The sequence below is a fragment of the Zootoca vivipara genome, chromosome 3 (assembly GCF_963506605.1).
Source record: "Zootoca vivipara chromosome 3, rZooViv1.1, whole genome shotgun sequence".
Classification (NCBI taxonomy): Eukaryota; Metazoa; Chordata; class Lepidosauria; order Squamata; family Lacertidae; genus Zootoca; species Zootoca vivipara.
In genome coordinates, this window is record NC_083278.1 from 51489430 (window position 1) to 51510400 (window position 20971).

Here is a 20971-nt window from a genome sequence, read left to right on the forward strand (position 1 = left end):
TCAAAATTTACTCAAGCCCAAGAATGATCTTTCAGATCCAATAGATTGGCAGCAAGATTTCCCACGATTTCCAAGTTGAAGTTGAATTCCACCAACAATAAATAAATAGATGACACGAATGAGTCGGATGATTTACATTGCCATCTGGGACACCAGTAGTTTGGGTTTTTTTTAAGCAATAATCTTTATTAATTTTCAATTAGAATAATCATATGGTAGCCTCATAATAACAGTGCCAAATTAAAATACAATTACTAATCCCAAGAGTTAGTTTGGGATTCCTTAACTTTTGCACATGGAGTCATAAATTAGGACATGCTAGAATGTAGAAGGGGACCCAGGTGGCGCTGTGGGCTAAACCACTGAGCCTAGGGCTTGCTGATCAGAAGGTCGGCAGTTCGAATCCCTGTGATGGGGTGAGCTCCCGTTGCTTGGTCCCAGCTCCTGCCAACCTAGCAGTTCGATGCAAGTAGATAAATAGGAACCGCTATAGCGGGAAGGTAAACGGCGTTTCCATGTGCTGCTCTGGTTTGCCAGAAGCGGCTTTGTCATGCTGGCCACATGACCTGGAAGCTGTATGCCGGCTCCCTCGGCCAATAATGCGAGATGAGCGCGCAACCCCAGAGTCGGTCACGACTGGACCTAATGGTCAGGGGTCCCTTTACCTTTACCTTTAGAATGTAGAAACAGAAGAAGTGCACCGTACAAATGTAGTTTTATTGTGGTGTTTTTAAAAAAATTATTCCACATATTCGAACATTAGAATGCTATTAAGTCACATGAGAGGGTTGTTTTTTACTAACTCTTGCTAATAGGCCTGGATTAGATGCATACAATGCACTTTATTTCATCCTTCCAAGTTGAAGGCAAACTCATGATTCCTCATGGATGTCCCAGCAGAACTTGATGGGCAGTTTTTCCATTCTGTCCTTGAAAATGCTGTCAAACCTTTCACTTTGTGCGACTGTCATCATGCTCTTCCAGTCTCCAACAGTTCCTGGGCGAGGAAGCAGAAAGAAAGAAAGTGCAATGTGGTGGTCAAAAAAATATCCATAACACCTGATATATTACACCCCTAGATGCAATTGTCAGGTGAATCAGTCAGGGATTCCGCAAGCAACACCAAGTCAAGTTGATCTACCATTAACTTACCTTTGCGAAGAAAACGTCCTTTGCTGTAGTCCATGAACTCTGGTGGCAAAAAGTCATAGTTTGCCCTGGGATCTGCTTTCATTTTATTAAATGTAGCCTGATCCACAACAGCATCCACCTCCTTTTCCGTCAGTCTCTTTCCCAGGAAGTTGCATAATTTCAATACACAGCTTCTTAGATCCTGAAATGGGACGTGGTTTTAATGTCAGGCCATCCACTATAGAGAAACCGGACAGTCTCATGACTAAAACTCATGGAACAGGCAGGATAACAAGCAGGGAAAACAAGCAGTCTGCATCTTTTGCCTAGTTTGTAATAATTGCCATCCTATATAATAAAGTGCAAGTGTCTCTGCGTCCAGATTCCCTGTGTCCCGTTTTCCACGCTAATGCGCATGTGTCCCACGGACACAGGGACTGGACGAAGAAACTGCACGAGTGCGCTCTCCCCCCCCCCTGCCTCCTCCAACCGCCGCTCCCGGCCAGACACTGCCTCACTGCAGGGCACGTCGGGGAAGCGAGGGTGGAGGCCGGCGGAGGTGAATGGGGGGGAGGAAGGGCGCTTTGAGGAGCCCGGTCTGGCTCCCACAGCCACGGCCACAGCCCTGGAGCCCGATGCCACCATCTTGGTCCGCCGCCACCTCCTCCACCTCCTCCTCACAACCCTCCCTGGCCTGTGAGAGGAGTGGCGGGGCCGCGGCCTTTCCTCCCTCTCTGAGCTCGGTCACTGGGGGCGTCGTCACCACCGCCTCCCTGGAGTCAGGCAAGGCTGGGCTGTGCAGCGGCGAAGGTGGTGGTGGTGGCAGCAGCAGCTGCGCCTCTGTCAATCTGGCGGACTTCCCTCCTGCACGCTGCGCGCTTCCCAGCCAGCCACCTGCTGGTGTATCTGCTGCCTTTGTCAGGGAGAACGGAGCGCTGGAGAGTAGGAGGAGGGCAGATGCACCAGGGCAAGTGCCGGCGGGGCTGAATGTTCCCTGCCGGGGGCAAGAGTGCGGCGCCGGCTGCCCTCCAATGTGGCCGGAGCCCCCTGCAGGGCACTTTGGGCAGCCTCCCGAGGCTGTGTGACGCCTGCGATGGGTTCTCCAGGCGGGATCGCCGCGCTCCTCACTGCTGCCGCCTGCTGCTGCTCCTGGGCGCTCCTTCTGGCCTCGGGGGCCCAGCACCCTTATTAAACTCACTGCTCCCGCTCTCGCCTCACCTGCCAGCGAGCGCCTGAGGCCCACCGGCCCCTCCTCCACCTCCTCCCGCTCTCCCGGGTGGTGACGGCCTCCTCCACCTCCCTTCTCCGGAGGAGAAGGAAGAGGCCTCTGCCGCCTCCTCCCGCAGCGCACCTCAGGCAAGCACGCCGCCCCTCGCTCTCCCGCCCCGCCGCCCCGCGTCACTCCGCCACAGCAGGGAGGTGGAGGAGGCTGTCGCCACTCGGGACAGCGGGAGGAGGCGGAGGAGGGGCCAGTGGGCCTCAGGCGCTCGCCGGCGGGTGGGGCGAGAGCGGGAGCTGCGGTGGAGTGACGGGGCGGCAAGGCGGGAGAGCGAGGGGCGGCGCGCTTACCTGAGGCGCGCTGCGGGTGGCAGCGGCAGAGGCCTCTTCCTTCTCCTCAGGTGAGGAGGAGAAGGGAGGTGGAGGTGGCCGTCACCAGTCGGGACAGCGGGAGGAGGCGGAGGAGGGGCCGGTGGGCCTCAGGCTTCCCCTCCGTTCCCGCCCGGCTAGTGCCCGTTTACTGAACGGGCTGAATGACACTAGTTGCTTTTATTCCATGAGCCATGCAGAACGCATTATATTATGGGGCAGCTCTGGATAGCATTTTGATAACATACCTTCTTCATTTCTTCATAGGTAAGAAACAGAATATTGAAGTCATCCCTGTGAGAGTACCAGCCTTCCACATGGTCCAGCCATAAACTTGCAAGTACTGATGGGAGAGAAGTTGATTTGGCATAAAATGCAGATGATTTTTTTGAAAAGCATACCGAGAGGTGCAGTAGAAACATATAAACTCAATTAAAACAATTTAAAGGAATCAATTTAAGAATCACCAGTGGTACAAACCATTAAACAGAAGCTGAACTAATACCACCCAACCTCACCAAACACTTTCTCACCAAAAGAATTTGCAGAAGGGTTCTGCATTTTAAGGCTGCCTGCAGTGCTTCCAAGCAATGTGATGGAATAGTGGTGGGTGGGCTGAGATAAGTCTAGCCTTCCTCCAGCTCCCTATCTTCCCACTCTGGCATTTTCCTTATATGGTGTGACAGTTAATACTTGCAACATTTAGGAGACCCTGTCTGGGTTTCTGACTTAACTTGACACAATTCTCTACACTTGATTAAGGATTAGGTGCTCCAGCTTGTAATGATTTGATAGTTGTTGCATCCTGATGCAGACAGGATATAAATCCACCTGGTTTCCTTTGGGAGTTGACCAGATCTATTCCCTACCTTCTGCCTCTATGGACACTAGTCATCAGTGGCATAAAATGGTGTACTGTAGTTGGAGTCTCAGTTGGAGACTCTTTGTGATGGATGGATGTGGAATTTCCTCAGAGTAACCTATACCATCAGACATGGCATTGTGAAAACATTCCTTACCACACAGAGAATTTCTTTAATCTGTTGTCAAAGGGGGAATAAAGATGAAGGGACCAAAATGATTCATTTTAGAACAACAAATCTAATCAAAAGTGATTCATTTTAGAATAGCAAATCTACCTTACCCTTTCCAGCCAAAAACTTCTCCATGAAAATTCCAAAATCTTCTACTTCTTCAAATTTGACTGCGACTTTGGAAAAATGGTAATAGGAAACCAAGACGTCCTTTGGGTTTCTGGCCACATAAACAACCTGCAGGAATGACAACCAATTCCATTCTATTGCTGATCTTATTGTTTCTACTGTCTCTTTTGTTTAGCTTCTGTAGTTATTTCTCTGGTTGTGAAATGTGTCAAGTGGAATAGATATGCATAAAAGAATGACTGGTTTTATCTCAGATATCTTTTCTTGTAGATTCTTGGTGCTTCCATGTTGCTTTATAGCCCTGGCAGGCTCACACACTTTTGCAACATGCATGTCAAAAGCACCGTGCAATCCTATGGTGTCGAATGAGCTTATTCTTATTAAGTGTATCGGAGGGCACCCTCCAAGACTTTTAATATGGTGGAGCATAAAATCTTTGCTGTTTAGGAGTCATGGGAATTATTCCAAGCTCAGAGTGCACAGAGCATTATTCAATCATATGTACCATACAAAGGAATTGCAGCTGGATGAACTGCCCTCAGAAACTAAAAAATGTTAACAGAAACTGAAATGTTAATTTAAATAAGGCAAGACAAACGTTTAATTTCATCAATTTTTTTTTTTGCCATTTCCTACTTTTGCTCTTCTGTTCCTTAATCCCTTGGGTGCTAAATAGTAGGGTAGATGGGAAGCAAAGAGGCGAGGTGATGGACGACTGATGTAATCCATATTGCGGATATTGTACTCCAGCCACGGAACCCTGTCTAGTAAGTCGACTTTTTCGGTTCCATCTCGATGACCTTCATGATAAATCAAGCTCAAAATATTTTGAGTCCATATTGTGCCTATAAACAAGAATGAGGCTAATTAATTCATTCATTATCATGAATGTACTCAGTACTTTACAGAGTAAAATAACTGAGAACAACATGTTTCTGCATTGAGGAGCTTACTGTGTGAATTTCAACATTGTTAAAGATAAGAAATGAGGGAGAAGAAGGGAATTATGGGAACACAGCAAGCAGCGGCAGATTTAGGGTCCTGGCTGCAGGGGTTGCCACTACTGTGAGATAAAATAGAAGGTGGGAGGTAGGGGGCACCAAATTTGGTGTTACACAGATCACCACTGAAATAGGGGCAGCAATGGGGGAATGAGGAAGATTGACCAAGGCTTCCTTTCCATTGTGGATGAGAAATGCGAAGTTCAGCTCAAGGCTTCATAGAATTTGGGGATTTGGGAAGGCAAAATTTACAAATAAGTTCCTTTAATTTTCAAAAAGTTACCAAAAGCTCTATTCCAGATTCTTCACAGCACATTATACAAATGATAGTCGAAGTCCAGGGAATAAAAAAGAAGGTTGTTGGGTTCTACAAAGTACTCCAAAGAAGAGTGAAGGAAGTTCTGGTGTGGGAGTTATTACATGTGGGGCAGAACTGCATTGGATACGGCCCCCATGTTACTGTCCACGTTGTGGCAGATAAATGCTGAAATAAAGAGTCATGGGATGAAAGCTTTTTAAGAATAGAATTTTACAAACACCATTTTACAACCACATACAAAACCCTGAAAGTCAGTGAATATAATAAACCCTCAGAAAGCAAATTTGAATGTTTTTCATCTGTATTTATGTTGTTCTCAAAACCTCAAACAGGTTGACACTGGTGGAAAACACATTATTTCATCTTTTTTTAAACAAACATGGCCCAGTTCACCTTTATGTAAGCAGGTGAGTTCCATACTACCCATATTGACCTCAATTTTGCATGCGGTTTTAAACTTGTATTCCTTAACCTAAAGCGAACTTTCCCTTTGAAAGTAATGGAAAGTGGATTAATCCGCACCAGATGGGTCCGCGGAGTACGTAAACTGAAAGTACTCAGACCGAAGTATACTTATACCGAGGTATGACTGCAGATACTATTTACATGTATGTGGGTATCCATCATGGCTGAATAGCAATCATGGTTCTTCCTATGAAAATGCACTCTTACCTGACTTTGGATAAGTGACTAAAAACACATCACTGTCTCTTATTTCAAAATCCTCCAGGGTATCTAAGTACTCCACTGAAGCCACTCCTGGCTGGAAATAAAATCCTTTGTATGAGAAAACATATTTCTCATCTGGTTGCATTGCCTGCATAAGAAAAAAGAGAAGAGAACAGTTCCCTCTATTATGCGACAACGGGAAACCACAAAGAAATAGAGGTGTCATTTTGTGAAATCCTACTCCTTTTGCAGATCTCATAGCAGAATCCCATGCTTCTCTTCCACCACAGGTGAGCAACATAAAGGTCTATCATTTAAACAACAGAGACATGGCTCATCATAAGAGGCAACAAAGCATACTTTTCCTCCTACTTTATGTCTGGTTTTTTTTAATGGTGCTGCTTTCAACTCAAAGCTAGCTTTGCTCTGCAAAATAAAGCTTGTCAAGTTGTTTCTCAAGTGCATGGGTGCAGCATGCTAAACAGCAGCCCTTGTCCTCACTTTTTGCTGCCTGACATCATAGTTTGGTCAGTGATGCTATCCTGACATTTATTCTTGTACTCAGGGTAGGTGGGAAGAAGCAAAAAGCCTCCCCCTGTCAATGGATCCAGGGAAAATCAAAGACTGAAGTCTGTTGGGAACTCTTGCCAAATCCTCCTGGGTGCTTGATCCGCTTCAAGAAATTGGGGTGATGTATTTTCTTGCCTGCCTGGGGCCAAACTAGTTTTCCTTTCAGTGTTAGCCTCTGACTTTTCCTGGGGTCGTTGGAGAGATTATTTCTGTTCTACTCTCCCTACGAAAGACAGTGCATGCATGTCCATTTGCAAAATGAGTGGATTCTGGATAAATGGGACACGTGGCTCTGTGTATGTTTGAGGACGTAGCGTCTGACAAGGTAGGCACTTGCAAGGGTGGGCTCAGTGGATGATATGAGGAGATGGGCAATTGTTATGGGAGAAAGTTCAAGGTTCCATTGGGTGCTGAGGAAACCAAAGTTGTCTCCAGTGTGTTTCTTGTCTTTTATTCCTGTTGGGACATTTCAGGCCATAATATATAATATAATGCATCTTGTGACATTTTAGACGAAAGGATGGCTTATAAAGTAAATAAAAGTAGAAATAATAATAGTCAGTGCTTATAATTGATATATAAATAAAGTGCCATGAAGACAAAAAATCACTTTAATACTCTATATAAATCTTGTGTTTCATTGCTAAGAAATGCAACAATCTTTTAGTGGAAAACATATGTTCAAAATACTAACAAGAAAAATACTCCGTTTGATTTTCCAATATATACCTAAATGAGTAGGGTTCCACTTGCACAATTGGAGTTCACATTCAGCCCCCTTAAAAAAAGTTTTAATCTCTGGTAGCACAAATGGTGCACTCTGTGTGACACGACAAAAGAATATGAACTGTGGCAAGAGTTTCCATGCATCAGATGAAATACCTTGTTGCCCCTCGGAACTCTTGCAAGAAAGAGTAGATTTGTTGTTTGTCATTCAGTAGTCCTGCTTTTCCCTGGAAAATTTAATTTACGACAAAACTCACCTACCTTTTGTTTTTAGAGTCAAAAAGTGTGGGAGAGAGAGGGAGAGAGGGGGAAAGTGGGATCTCTTCTGCTGCTTGGAGTATTTCAGCTTTTCAAGGCTCAAGTTCAGAGCTTTCCAGGGAACTGCTTTATAGTATTCTGTTAGGTAATAAAAGTTTGATTAAACCAATGGCTCCTCCTTGGTAAATCATTCCTGGCATGTTATGCAAGAAAAGAAAGGTAACACAGGTGCATAGAGGCTGAAAATGTAAAGAACAACAGGGGAAGAACTTGTTTCTTTGCACAAGGAACAGCCAATATCAACAGTGGTCTTCGTCCATTTAAGAAATAAATGCAGTATTACGTCTGCTCATGTCCACTAATAGAAAATGGGCTCAAATGGTGAGAGAGACCTGAGATTCACCAGTGGATGTCTATTTGTACACACATGCCTGCACTGACTTACAAACCAATAATACCAACTTTAACTCCAAAATAGGCCCTATTTGTTTTAATAAAACTTACTAAATAATTAGCATTGGTTGTTTTAGGCATCTATTTAAATCTATCCAAAAAAAGTAGCCAGCCTTTTTCATTTGCACACAGCTTATTCCAAAGTTGGTGAATTCTGACTGTGTGTTCCATTTGTTCTCAGTAGAGAAAGGTGAACTTTCCCCTGTGGAGGAGTCACTTGCTTTGAGGAATTTATCGACATCTTAACAACCGAACTGTCTCATTTACACTCGCACAGGCCACCTAAGAAGAGGGGGATTGGCCAATGGACTAATAAAGAAACCATAGCAATCAAAACCGAGGTTAGGAGAATTTACAGAGAGTTCAGAGAGACGGACAGCTCACAATTGCCTGACATTTACTTCTCCAGATTCTGACAACTCAGGGAAACTATCCAGCTTACCCGGATAAGATATAATTAGGCATGTTAGCTACTTGCAGCGATCCTAACGAGAGATCATAATAAATTCTGGAAGGCTGTAGCAGACTCCTCACAGACACAGGATGATTGGCTGATATTGATTCCATCTTTGACATTGGTAGAGCTTTTCAAAGTGGATTTCTTCGATGATTGTATTTCACCAGAAATTCAGGAACACGCCATCTTTAATTTCGCGGATGGGTGGCCCCATGTCCCCATTACCAAAGTTATAAGTTTAATTAACCAGATGAAAGCAGGAAAGGCTGCCGGCCCTGATGCTATTCCATCTGAATTGATCAAAGCTAAGTCAGAGTGGTGGGTTCCGATACTAGTGGAACTATTTACTGTGATTGATAGATCCAGAATTATGCCTAACTCATGGCAGCAATCTATAATTATCCCAATCTTTAAAAAGGGTGACAAAAAGCTGCCGTCCAACTATCGGCCAATTAGTCTATTGTCAAACATTGGGAAACTGTATGCTAAACATCTGTTAAAGAAACTAACTACTTGGCTTGATGAGAATAACATCATAGCTCCAGAGCAGGCAGGGTTCAGGCCAGGGAAATCCACTTTGCGCAATTGCATGGTGTTATCCCACTTAGTTGCTAAGTACATGCGGCTTCACAAAGAATGTCTTTATGTGGCCTTCTTAGATAGCAAGGCTCCTTTTGACACTGTTGAAAGGGGGCGGTTATGGACCAAATTGGAGACGATGGGCCTAGAACCTAGATTACTCTACTTGATTAAAAAGCTGTATACAAAGAACACCTGTCATATAATAACAACACCAGGGAATGTAATGACAGATCCTGTCATTATAAACCGAGGAGTAAAGCAGGGCTGTGTTCTCGCTCCCTCTCTTTTTAACCTTTTTCTTAATGACCTTGCTTCCTCACTAAAACAGGTGGATGCCCATAGTCCAAAACTCCACACATCAAGCATTCCCATTCTCCTATCGGCAGATGACATGTTTTTGCTTTCACGGACAAGAACTGTCTTAGAATGATTGTTAAATTCTTGCATTGACTACCTGTCCAGAATGAAATTGTGTATGAACTTTGATAAAAGCAAAATAATGGTTTTTGGGAATTCACGTAAGAGCTACAGCTGGGTATTTGGTGGAAAACCCATTCAGCAGGTATTCGAATTCAACTTCCTGGAAATTGCATTCATTCCATCATAGGCTTCTATGGTCCTCACACCGTGCAATGGTGGTGAATGCCAATAAGATGTTTATACAGGCTATAAAGCGTTTCTTCATAACAAGAGGTAATTCACATATCCCCTCTGCCCTTAAGGTCTTCAATGCCAAAATTCTAGCTCAATTGCTTTATGCTATTCCAGCCTGGCTGCTAGGGTTTACCCAACTGGTTGAACGAGTGCAGGCAGCTTTCCTTTTTAATATTTTTGCTGTCCCACTATGTGTACCCTACACAGACCTTTGTTTAGAGGGAGGTCAACACAAGGTAGAGACTGTTGCCTGGGTGAGATTTCTTCTATGCTGGCTAAACATCTGCCTTACAACATCTCCTCTCCTCACCGAAGTTTTGTTAGAACCCTTTCCTTCCCCAGGGCTACAACAGTTTAACATAAAGGGCATTAACATAAACATAACTTGGGCTGCCAGTGGAACTTTTGCAACCGATGTCCCTACCATCTGCCAAGGCTATAATTAAAAATTGGTTGTGGGACGCCAGGAACTAACAGTAGCAGCAGAGAAAACATGTTTCCCTCTTCACTTTCAACTTTCTTGGGCACATGAAATTAACCACATTTATCTTAAGTTCTTGCTTAATCCCCAAGAAAGAAGGGCATTTTCACTGGCCAGGTTCAACTTAAATCCATTAAACCTCCTTTGGGGAAGGTTCCTGGGCATGGTGGAAGGAGAAAGAATTTGCCCATGTGAAGACTACCTGGTGGAAACCCTTACACATAAGGTTCTTGAATGTAAACTACCGGTATATGCTGATCTCTGCCAGCAATTCCTAGACCAACTCTGCATCCCCAAATGGAAACCAGAGTTGAAGGTCATACATTTTCTATTACTGGGGAATGATCAGGAGCTCCCCAAGTTAGTTGCTAAATATCTCTATTTGGTTGTCTGTCATTGAAACACATTGCAGACGTCTGATCTCCCTGGAGACCTAGAGATGTGATGATCGACTGCTTTGCCTCTTTGGCTAATGTTTTGTGCCACTGGGGAGGTGGTAATTCTACAACAATGTTTGTATGTGATGCCAATAAAAGGTTTGATGCTGATGAGTATTACGTCTGCTCAGGTCCACTAGTAGAAAATGGGCTCAAATGTTAAGAGAGACCTGAGATTCACCAGTGGATGTCTATTTGTACACACATGCCTGCACTGACTTACAACCCAATAACATCAACTTTAACTCCAAAATAGTCCCTATTTGTTTGAATAAAACTTACTAAATAATTAGCATTGGTTGTTTTAGAAATCGATCCAAGAAAAGTAGAAACCTTTTTCATTTGTACACAGCTTATCTGAGATCAAATGTGACTCATGCCCAGGAATAAACTTTCAGATCCAACAGATTGGCAGCAATCTTTCCCACCCTTCAAAGATTTTGAAGGATTTTCAGAGTCCACATCAAGATGGACAGCTCCCAGTCATTATAGTCAGAATTCCATGAAAGCTATTTCCCAGTAAACAATACCACATGCAGGAATGGCTCATTTTGTTTTTGTTTATCATCTAAAACTAATATTTTAGGAATACCTTTGCTTAGAAAATGCACTTGATGGCTTCCTGTTTTCTCCTTGCCAAACTGTCCAAATTTATCCTGTAAACCACTTTCAATGTCTTGGGCTTGGGCAGCTCCACAACTTTGTCTCCTCCCTGTACCTCAGCTCTTCCCCCACAAAATCACAGGGGAATTTTTATACAGCACCTCTTAGATTGTGAAAGCGCAATTTATTTTATAGTTGCAGGGTTTTTATTTCAAATTATGGCAAATCTCAGTTGTGTTTCCTCATACATGATAATGACTTCATATATTGGAGTGATGTTTTAGTGGCTGATAGATTTTGGTTCCCTGGCATCTTTTATCCATCAGCTTTAGTTGCCAGGCAGACAGTAATAATACTCCAGAGCAGGAATGGGGAGAAATCTGGTTAATGTTTTAATGCAAGTCCACCTAATTTCAACTTCCTCAAAGAATGTGAACAGAAAGACAGCTTCAGTTCATCCATCAACATTCACACAATCACACATCTTCAAATTTCACGATACACCTTTTCACTCATCCATCCCATAAAAACTTAAAGAGGCGGAGGCAGTTTTAATTTTGAAAGCAAAGATGGATCCTGGCACGCCTACTGCTTGCTGAGAATAGGACTGGGTGACTCAACCTGTACTAAATTATATTGTGATGATTTATAAATATCAGAGTCTGGTTGCAGTTTCAGATCCGAAGAATGGGTGCTGCTTCAACTCTTGGAAGAGCACAAAGAACCATTTTTATTCACGTATTCTTATAAGCTGTAAATGTTGGAATCTGTGTTTTTTCATGTGATCGTGTTTGCTGAGTGAACTACAGGGAGGAGAATGTGTGTCAAACAATGCAAAGAATACACAAAGAATACACTCTGGGTGCCCTTGTCTCTTATCAAACTTCTCTGCCTTGAACTGGCATGCAGTATGAAGGTACAGTTGTTTTTCTATAGGCTGGCAGGGATTTGAATGTTAATTAATCATTGCCATTCAGTAGGAATCAAATGCTTTCTCCATCTAAAATGTTTGTGAGGCAATTTTTTATTAGAGTTCAAATAAGTTCTCCCATCGAACTACTTTTTCAAATCAAGTTTTGGCCCGCTTGCAATGTTTATCATCCTTGGGGGTCAGATGAGTTCCTGTGGAATTGGACTTTGTCACTCTACTTGCACAACCAGGGGAGTGAGGTGAGGGAGCCACCAGCAGCCCTGTCCTCTGAAATAAAGTCAAATGTGTTCAAATCAAATAAACTTTATTCGCATTAGCCAATGGCCATAGCAACAATAAAACCAACAATATATACAGGTAAAAACATTAGGTAAGAGGGGCAATTAAGTGTCCTGAGTTGTCGGTCAATTGGTGGCCCTTAATCTCATTGCACCCTCAATAAATCTAGCAACCTTTGCTGTTATCTGGTCATTTTGGTCTGATAGGAGAAAGAGCAATGTAGCCGCAGGTGGGCGACCTGGGATGGTTGATAGGAGTGGAGTAATAATCTCGTTCCTCGAATCTTTGTAAAGGGAGCAGGACAGGAGGACATGTGCCACTGTTTCTATATTGCCATCTCCACAAGGGCAAAGTCATTTCTCAATTAAGATCTTTTGGAATTGGCCCTCAAGTACAGCAGAGGGCAAAACATCCATTCTGGCAAGTTTGAAGGCATGTCTATATTTTGGAAAAGTGAGTTTGTGCAAATATGAGGCCAAAGAATCAATATTTTTTTGGGGGGGGAATGGGCATACCATGGACAAAATTTCTTTATAATAGCCAGATTGTTCTGTTGCTCTATGTCCTTCAGTCGCTGTCCGATTAGAGTTTTCGGTTCGGTGAGGCTCATCGTGAGTAGCTGATGTGGGGAGAGGCTGCAAGAGCAAATGTGTTCAATAAGACTTTCCCGCATAATAAACTTGTTTAGGAATGAAGCTTTCAAAGAGATTATTCAGATTACTGCATGTTTGTTCAGTACCAGAAAAATGAATATCTGTTCCGGCAGTCAAAGTTCTCCACCAATTATTTGCAACACATGGATTGCTAATTGCCCAAGAATTTTTCAGGGGCCAAAGGTGAGTAAATGACAAGCAGCATAAAATATAATTTCTATTGTAATTCTTACCTTACTTTTTCTACAGTTTGTGAAATTATCCTAGTATATCACACAGCTATGCATACCCAACAATTTGGTGTAACCCACCAAAGTGACCTATCTTCACCTGGGAAATGATCAAGTATCCATCTTTATTTTGTATGACCATTACAAAGAAATTACTTCTTGTCTGTAGTACTTCTACTCAAAATGGCTTCAAATAATCACAAACATCTGTTCCAACAATCACCGCTCTTGACCAATTATTTGCAATACATGGACTGACAGATACTATAACACATGCACACCCTGTTCTAGAGAAGGACCTAAGTACAGTGGTACCTCGGTTTACAAACACAATTGGTTCCGGAAGTCTGTACTTAACCTGAAGTGTACTTAACCTGAAGCGAACTTTCCCATTGAAAGTAATGGAAAGTGGGTTCCATTATAAGTGGGAACCTACTTGCATATTTGGTGGCATTGCAAAAAAATTAAAGGATTCTGGGATGACATATATAATGAAATGAAAAAAATCTTAAAATATTCTTTTAGGAAGGAATCTTTTTACATTGCCACCAAATGTGAATAAATGAGCCTGCCTCTTCATGACACCTCCAACAAGTATTGTCACTCCCTTTATATATTTTCACCAATTTCACCGGGGTCAGATACCATCTATATTGCATTTTCAAGATATTTTCCTTTAAATCATAATTTGGTGTAAATTTTATATCTTTTATCCACAATTGTTCCCATTTTTCTACCGATATTGCTGTCCCCTAATCCTGTCCCCATTTTATCATAATTTCTTTTGTTAATTCATATTTCATCTCCCATTCTAATAATGAATCATATAAATTTTTAATATATTTATTATCCCCTTCTATTATAATTTTATCAAATTTTGAAAAACTATTTTCAAAGCCTGATTTCTTATCTATTTGGAAACGTTGATTAATTTGGAAATATTGGAGCCAAACATGTAAGTATTTTTGTACTTCTTTATATTCTTTTAATTTTATTTCCCCTTCTACCTTTTCTAATAATAATTTATAAGTCGGCCAATTTTCCTCCAATTTTTTTCTTTTTACTGCTACTGTTTCCAATTGAGAGATCCACCACGGTGTCTTTGGTTCCAATATACCTTTATATTTTTTCCAAATTTTTAGGAGTCACTTCCTTATAATGTTATTATTAAAATTACTGTATTCCTTTAATATTTCTTCTATCAGGTACTTGTGCCACCCCAAAGCAAGGCCCACCCCTTCCAGATCTAACTTTACCTTTACCTTACAAGTAGGCCTGGATTAGATGCATACCATGCACATTATTTTTTACTTTCACACCCTCAGCAAACTCATAATGCATCACTCATGTCCCAGCAGAACTTCATGGGAAGCTTTTCCATCCTCTCCTTAAAAACACTGTCAAACCTTTCACTTTGTGCAACTGTCATCGTGTTCTTCCAGTCTCCAACAGTTCCTGGAATGGGAAGCAGAGAGAAAGAAAGCGCATTATGGTGAAACTGAAAAACTGTTCAGGGGAACAGGTGCTGTTTTAAATCCATCACCAGCCTTTCTACCTGGCTCCCTGGACTGTCCCGAGGCCATGCCTACCTGAAGCCATACCTTCACCGGCCTTCCTCACATTCCTCCACAGCTTACCTGGAATAGGTCATTGAATGCCATCTGGATGGCAGATGGAGGTGCACATGTGTATGTGTGCAGGTTTTGTGTGTGCCTTGAATGCAGCCCACTCTATAAATGTAAGAACGACACCCAGGGCTGGACCCATCCGCCACTGCCACCTGTCCCCTGGTTGCTTCCTCAAAAGGGAATGTTGCCCTCAGGTGGGAAAAGGTTCCACATTCTTGATTTGAAAGGCAAATGTGCCTCATTTCAATATAAATATTTCCCAAAAAGAGAGAACATAATAGAACAACAGTACAACTAGGTAATAGCAGAATCTGAGAGTTTTGTGAAATAATGGGAAAATGAAACCATGTTCTCGAGGTGACTATTGCATTTCAAAGTAGGTGCCAAGTGAATCTGTTGGGGATTCTGCAAGCAACACCAAGTCAGTGTGATCTACCATTAACTTACCTTTGCGAAGAAAACTTCCTTTGCTGTGGTCCATGAGATCTGGTCGCGCGAACTTATAGTTTGCCCTGGGATCTGCTTTCATTTTATTAAATGTAGCCTGATCCACAACAGCATCCACCTCCTTTTCTGTCAGACTCTTTCCCAGGAAGTTGCAAATTTTCAATACACAGCTTCTTAGATCCTGAAATGGAAAGTGGTTTTAGTGTCAGGCCATCCACAATAGAGAAACCAGCCTCGTGACTAATAGTCATGGAAGATAACAAGTAGAGAAAACAAGCAGCCTGCATCTTTATTTGCCTAGTTTGTAATAATTGCCATTGCATTATATTATACTTTTATTGTTGCTTTTATTCCATGAGCCATGCAGAATGCATTTTATTAAGGGGCAGCTCTTTCAACTGAGTCCACAAGTAAAGAAATAAATGCCCCTGTTGAAGACACGAGGGAGATTCTGTGACATCTCTCCTCAGCATCAGAGGGCCTGTGAAATGACATATCTTGCTTGGGACCATGACATTTTATTTATAGCCCCATAATCCCTCAGGGGAAATGGCTACAGTGCATTATTCACAGTCTGGAGTCTGTAAAAGCTGCTCCTGAGTCAATGACCCACTAGTCTATTTGAGGTGAGTTTTGATGGTTGTTAATATCAGACTGAATAGCATTTTGATAACTTACCTTCTTCATTTCTTCATAGGTAAGAAACAGAATATTGAAGTCATCCCTGTGAGAGAACCAGCCTTCCACATGGTCCAGCCATAAACTTGCAAATACTGATGGGAGAGAAGTTGATTTGGCATTAAATGTAGAACAGATGATTTTTTTTTGAAAAACATTCCGAGGGGAGCAGTAGAAACATATAAACTCCATTAAAGCAATTTAGAGGAATCAATTTAAGAACCACCAGTGGTACAAACCATTAAGCAGAAGCTGAACTAATACCACCCAACCTCACTAAACACTTTCTCACGGAAAAAAATTGCAGAAGACTTCTCCATTTTAAGGCTGCCTGCAGTGCTTCCAAGCAATGTGATGGGAGAGTGGTGGGTGGGCTGAGATCAGTTTAGCCTTCCTCCAGCTCCCTTCCTTCCCACTCTAGCAGCTTCCTTATATGGTGTGGCAGTTAATACCTGCAACATTTAGGAGACCCTGTCTGGGTTTCTGAATTAACTTGACACAATTCTCTACACTTGCTTAAGGATTAGGTGCTCCACCTTGTAATGATTTGATAGTTGTTGCATCCTGATGCAGACAGGATATAAATCCACCTGGTTTCCTTTGGGAGTTGGCCAGATCTATGCCCTACCTTCTGCCTCTATGGACACTAGTCATCAGTGGCATAAAATGGTGTAGTTGGAGTCTCACTTGGAGACTCTTTGTGATGGGTGGATGTGGAATTTCCTCAGAGTAACCTATAGCAACAGACATGGCATTGTGAAAACATTCCTTACTTCTTTAATCTGTTGTTAACTAGGGATAAAGATGAAGGGACAAAAGTGATTCATTTTAGAATAGCAAATCTAATCAAAAGTGATTCATTTTAGAATAGCAACACTACCTTACCCTTTCCAGCCAAAAACCTCTCCATGAAAATTCCAAAATCTTCTACTTCTTCTAAGTTGGCTACAGTTTTGGAAAAATGGTAAAAGGAAACCAAGACATCCTTTGGGTTTCTGGCCACATAAACAACCTGTAGGAATAACAACCAATTCCATTCTATTGCTGATCTTATTGTTTCTACTATCTCTTTTGTTTTGCTTCTGTAGTTATTTCTCTGGTTGTGAAATGTGTCAAGTGGAATATATATGCAAAAAAAATATGAATGGTTTTATCTCAGATATCTCCAGGGGCGTCTTGCCCATAGGGGGCAGTGGCGCAGGGAACCAAGGCGCCAAGTTCTGGAGGGCACCAAGGAAGAGGCAAGGCTAGATGCGGCACCTCCCGGCAACAGCTCACTGCCCTCCGCCATGTCACGCAGCGCCTGGAGCCTCCTCCCCGCCCGCTGGGTGCCCTCCAGCTGCTGCCCGCCTCCTCCGCCCCCACCGGCAGGGCCCTCCACGCAGCCCTTGCCTGCCTCCGGCATGCCGCGCAGCGCCCGGAGCCTCCTCCCCGCTGGCGGAGCGCCCTCCAGTTGCTGCCCGCCTCCTCCACCCCCGCCGGCTGCGCAGTGTCCGGAGCTGGAGGAATTTCTGCACCACAACGCTGGGTACCCTTAAGATGGTGTTGGATATCTCTTCTTGTAGATTTTTCGTGCTTCCCGTTGCTTTATAGCCCTGGTAGACTCACACTCTTTTGCAACATGCATGTCACACACACAGTGCAATCCTATGGTGTCAAATGAGCTTATTCTTACTAAGTCTGTTGGAGGGCACCCTCCAAGACTTTTAATATGGTGGAGCATAAGATCTTTGCTGTTTAGGAGTCATGGGAATTATTCCAAGCTCAGAGTGCACAGAGCATTATTCATTCATATGGTCAAAGGAATTGCAACTAGATGAACTGCATTCAGAAACTGATAAATATTAACGGAAACTGAGATGTTAATTTAAATAAGGCAAGACAGACATTTCATTTGATCAAATAATAAATGTGTCGTTTCCTACTTTTGCTCTTCTGTTCCTTAATCCCTTGGGTGCTAAATAGTAGGGTAGATGGGAAGCAAAGAGGCGAGGTGATGGACGACTGATGTAATCCATATTGCGGATATTGTACTCCAGCCACGGAACCCTGTCTGGTAATTCGACTTTTTCGGTTCCATCTCGATGACCTTCATGATAAATCAAGCTCAAAATATTTTGAGTCCATATTGTGCCTATGAACGAGAATAGGCCTATTTAATTCATTCATTGTCATAAATGTACTTAGTACTTTAGGTGAGAGGTTGGGGGGGCACCAAATTTGGTGTTACAGACATCACCACTGAAATAGGGGCAGCAATGGGGGAATGAGGAAGATTGACCAGGGCTTCCTATCCATTGTGGATGAGAATGAGAACTTCAGCTAAAGGTTTCATAGAATTTGAGGACTTGGGAAGACAGAACAAAAAGCTACTAAAAGCTCCATTCCAGTTTCTTCGCAGCACATTATACAAATGATAGTAAAAGTCCAGAGAATAAAAAAAAAGGTTGTCTGGTTCTACAAAGAAGATTGAAGGAAGTTTCCGTGTGGGAGTGGAAGTTATTGCATGTGGGGCACAACCTCATTGGATACTGGCCCAGTTGTGGCAGATAAATGCTGAAACAAGGAGTCATGGAATGAAAGTGTTTTTTTAGAACAGAATTTTACAAACACCATTTTACAACCACATGCAAAATCCTGAAAGTCAGTGAACCCTTAGCAAACAAATTTGAATATTTTTGATGTGTATTTATATTGTTTTCAAAACCTCAAACAGGTTGACACCAGTGGAAAACACATTATTTCTTCTTTTTGTAAAAAACAAAAACAAAAAACAAAACATGGCCTGGTTCACCTTTATGTAACTAGGTGAGTTCCATACTACCAATATTGACCTCAATTTTGCATGTGGTCTAAAACTTGCATTAGTATAATAAAGATACTATTTACATATATGTGGTTATCCATCATGGTTGAATAGCAATCATGGTTCTTCCTATGAAAATACACTCTTACCTGACTTTGGATAAGTGAGTAAAAATACATCACTGTCTCTTATTTCAAAATCCTCCAGGGTATCTAAGTGCTCCACTGAAGTAAAATCAGGCCGGAAATAAAAGCCTTTGTATTTGTAAAGGTATTTCTCATCTGGTTGCATTGCCTGCACAAGAATAAAGAGAAGAGAACAGTTCCCTCTATTATGTGACAACGGGAAATAAGATTTGACAGAAGGTCACACCAGGGCTACTAACTCTTTCATTTATCACTATTTTGTTTTTGTTCATCTCCTTTTAAATTTTCTATGTCGTTGCAATGTAGGTGTTTTACTGCACTTTGTGCTTTGAACTTTCTTCTGAGCGAAAAACAGTGGGCATTTCTTAGCACCCGTCAGGTACAACTTTTCAGACTTCAGGCTACTCCCAGTATTCTTGTAGCAGGGAACGGCTACTCTGCCCTTTCACGAGCAGTTCTACAGCCTTCAGTAATAAAACATTTTGAGCATGAGAAAAAAGGGAAAAAAGAAATAGAGGTGTCATTTTGTGAAATCCTACTCCTTTTGCAGATCTCATAGTGAGCCACATAAAGATCTACCATTTAAAGGACAGCGACTTGGCTCATCATTGAGACAACAAAGCATTATTTTCCTCCTACTTTATGTCTGTTTTTTTGAACGGTGCTGCTTTCAGCTCAAAGCTGGCTTTGCCCTGCACAATAAAGCTTTTCTAGCCAGCTCTTTCACCCTGATGTGGTTGTTTCTCAAGTGCATGTGTGCAGCATTCATAATAGCAGCCCTTGGCCTCACTTTATGCTGCCTGACGTCATAGTTTGGTAAGTGCTGCTATTCTGACATTCGTTCTTGTACTCAGGGGAGGTGGGAAGGAAGCAAAATCCTCCCCCCTGTCAATGGATCCAGGGAAAATGCAAGACTGAAGTCTATTGGGAACTCTTGCCAATTCCTCCTGGGCACTTGATCCGCTTCAAGAAATTGGGATGACGAATTTTCTTGCCTGCCTGGGGCCAAACCACTTTTCCTTTTAGTGTTACCCTGTGACTGTTCCTGGGGTTGTTGGAGAGATTTATTTCTGTTCTACTCCCCCTGCGACAGACAGCGCATGCAAGTCCGTTTGCAAAATGAGTGGATTTTGGATAAATGGGACACATGGCTCTGTGTATGTTTGAGACGGAATGGATGTGGAAGAGGGGACAGATAGATGGGGTGGTAAAGAGAAAGCTGTTTCTCACTGCCCATTTGGCTTCCATTGCCAGTTCTGGCTGCAACTGCTGCTGAATTGTGGTGCCCAAGCACATTCCATGGAGGGAATGCTGCCCTCAGCTTCATCTATGATAATACAGAGAGTTAACTGCACATACAATAAGCCATGTTGGGGCAGGCGCTGCAGTACTGAGACACCACTGCCAAAATAACCCTTTCCTCTCTCTTTTTAGTCTCCCCCTACCTCCCCCCGCACCAAATTCTCTCCTCCCACGTAGCGTCTGACAAGGTAGGCACTTGCAAGGGTGGGCTCAGTGGATATGAGGAGGTGGGCAATTGTTATGGGAGAAGGTTCAAGGCTCCATTGGGTGCTGAGGAAACCAAAGATGTCTCCAGTGGGTTGCTTGTCTTTTATACCTGTTGGGACATTTCAGGCCATAATATATAATATAATGTATCAAATTGAGATATACCACCTTGTGACATTTTAGACTTATAATGTAAGTCATAAGACTTAGATGGGTTATAAAGTAAATAAAAGAAGTTATAACAATAGTCAGTGCTTATAATTGTTAAAGAAATAAAGTGCCATGAAGACAGAAAATCACTTTAATACTCTATATAAATCTTGTGTTTCATCGCTAAGAAATGCAACAATCTTTTAGTGGAAAACACTGTATGTACTAACAAGAAAAAAACTCCGTTTGCTTTTCCAATAAATAAATGAGCAGGGTTCCACTTGCACAATTGGAGTTCACATTCAGTCCCCTTAAAAAAAGTTTTAATCTCTGGTAGCACAAATGGTGCACTCTGTGTGACACGAGAAAAGAATATTAACTGTGACAAGAGTTTTCATGCATCAGATGAAATAACTTGTTGCC

General features: G+C 42.5%; 2 protein-coding genes across 2 annotated transcripts; both read right to left on the reverse strand.

Annotated features, from left to right (window-relative positions):
- Positions 1-190: 190 nt before the first annotated feature.
- LOC118082148 (amine sulfotransferase) lies at positions 191-7770 on the reverse strand. The gene is made up of 7 exons (XM_035109146.2): positions 7428-7770; positions 5874-6018; positions 4518-4726; positions 3863-3989; positions 2967-3061; positions 1153-1333; positions 191-997 (listed from the first exon to the last, which is right to left on the reverse strand). The coding sequence occupies exons 2-7, from the start codon at positions 6013-6015 to the stop codon at positions 873-875; spliced, it is 879 nt and encodes a 292-aa protein (XP_034965037.1). The 5' UTR covers positions 6016-6018; positions 7428-7770; the 3' UTR covers positions 191-872.
- Positions 7771-12309: 4539 nt separating this feature from the next.
- On the reverse strand, positions 12310-19321 carry LOC118082149 (amine sulfotransferase-like). The gene is made up of 6 exons (XM_035109147.2): positions 18893-19321; positions 17863-18071; positions 16823-16949; positions 15938-16032; positions 15260-15440; positions 12310-14639 (listed from the first exon to the last, which is right to left on the reverse strand). The coding sequence occupies exons 1-6, from the start codon at positions 19032-19034 to the stop codon at positions 14515-14517; spliced, it is 879 nt and encodes a 292-aa protein (XP_034965038.1). The 5' UTR covers positions 19035-19321; the 3' UTR covers positions 12310-14514.
- Between the last annotated feature and the right edge of the window lie 1650 nt (positions 19322-20971).

Excerpts from the sequence above, each read along its gene's own strand:
- LOC118082149 (XM_035109147.2), bottom strand. The coding sequence starts at position 19,034 with ATGCAACCAGATGAGAAATACCTTTACAAATACAAAGGCTTTTATTTC. Across the intron at positions 16,033-16,822 it reads GAGGTTTTTGGCTGGAAAGG|TATTTGCAAGTTTATGGCTG; the intron begins GTAAGGTAGTGT and ends CTCTCCCATCAG. Across the intron at positions 15,441-15,937 it reads CCTATGAAGAAATGAAGAAG|GATCTAAGAAGCTGTGTATT; the intron begins GTAAGTTATCAA and ends TTTCCATTTCAG.
- LOC118082148 (XM_035109146.2), bottom strand. The coding sequence starts at position 6,015 with ATGCAACCAGATGAGAAATATGTTTTCTCATACAAAGGATTTTATTTC. Across the intron at positions 4,727-5,873 it reads AGTCACTTATCCAAAGTCAG|GCACAATATGGACTCAAAAT; the intron begins GTAAGAGTGCAT and ends TCTTGTTTATAG. Across the intron at positions 3,062-3,862 it reads GAAGTTTTTGGCTGGAAAGG|TACTTGCAAGTTTATGGCTG; the intron begins GTAAGGTAGATT and ends CTCTCCCATCAG.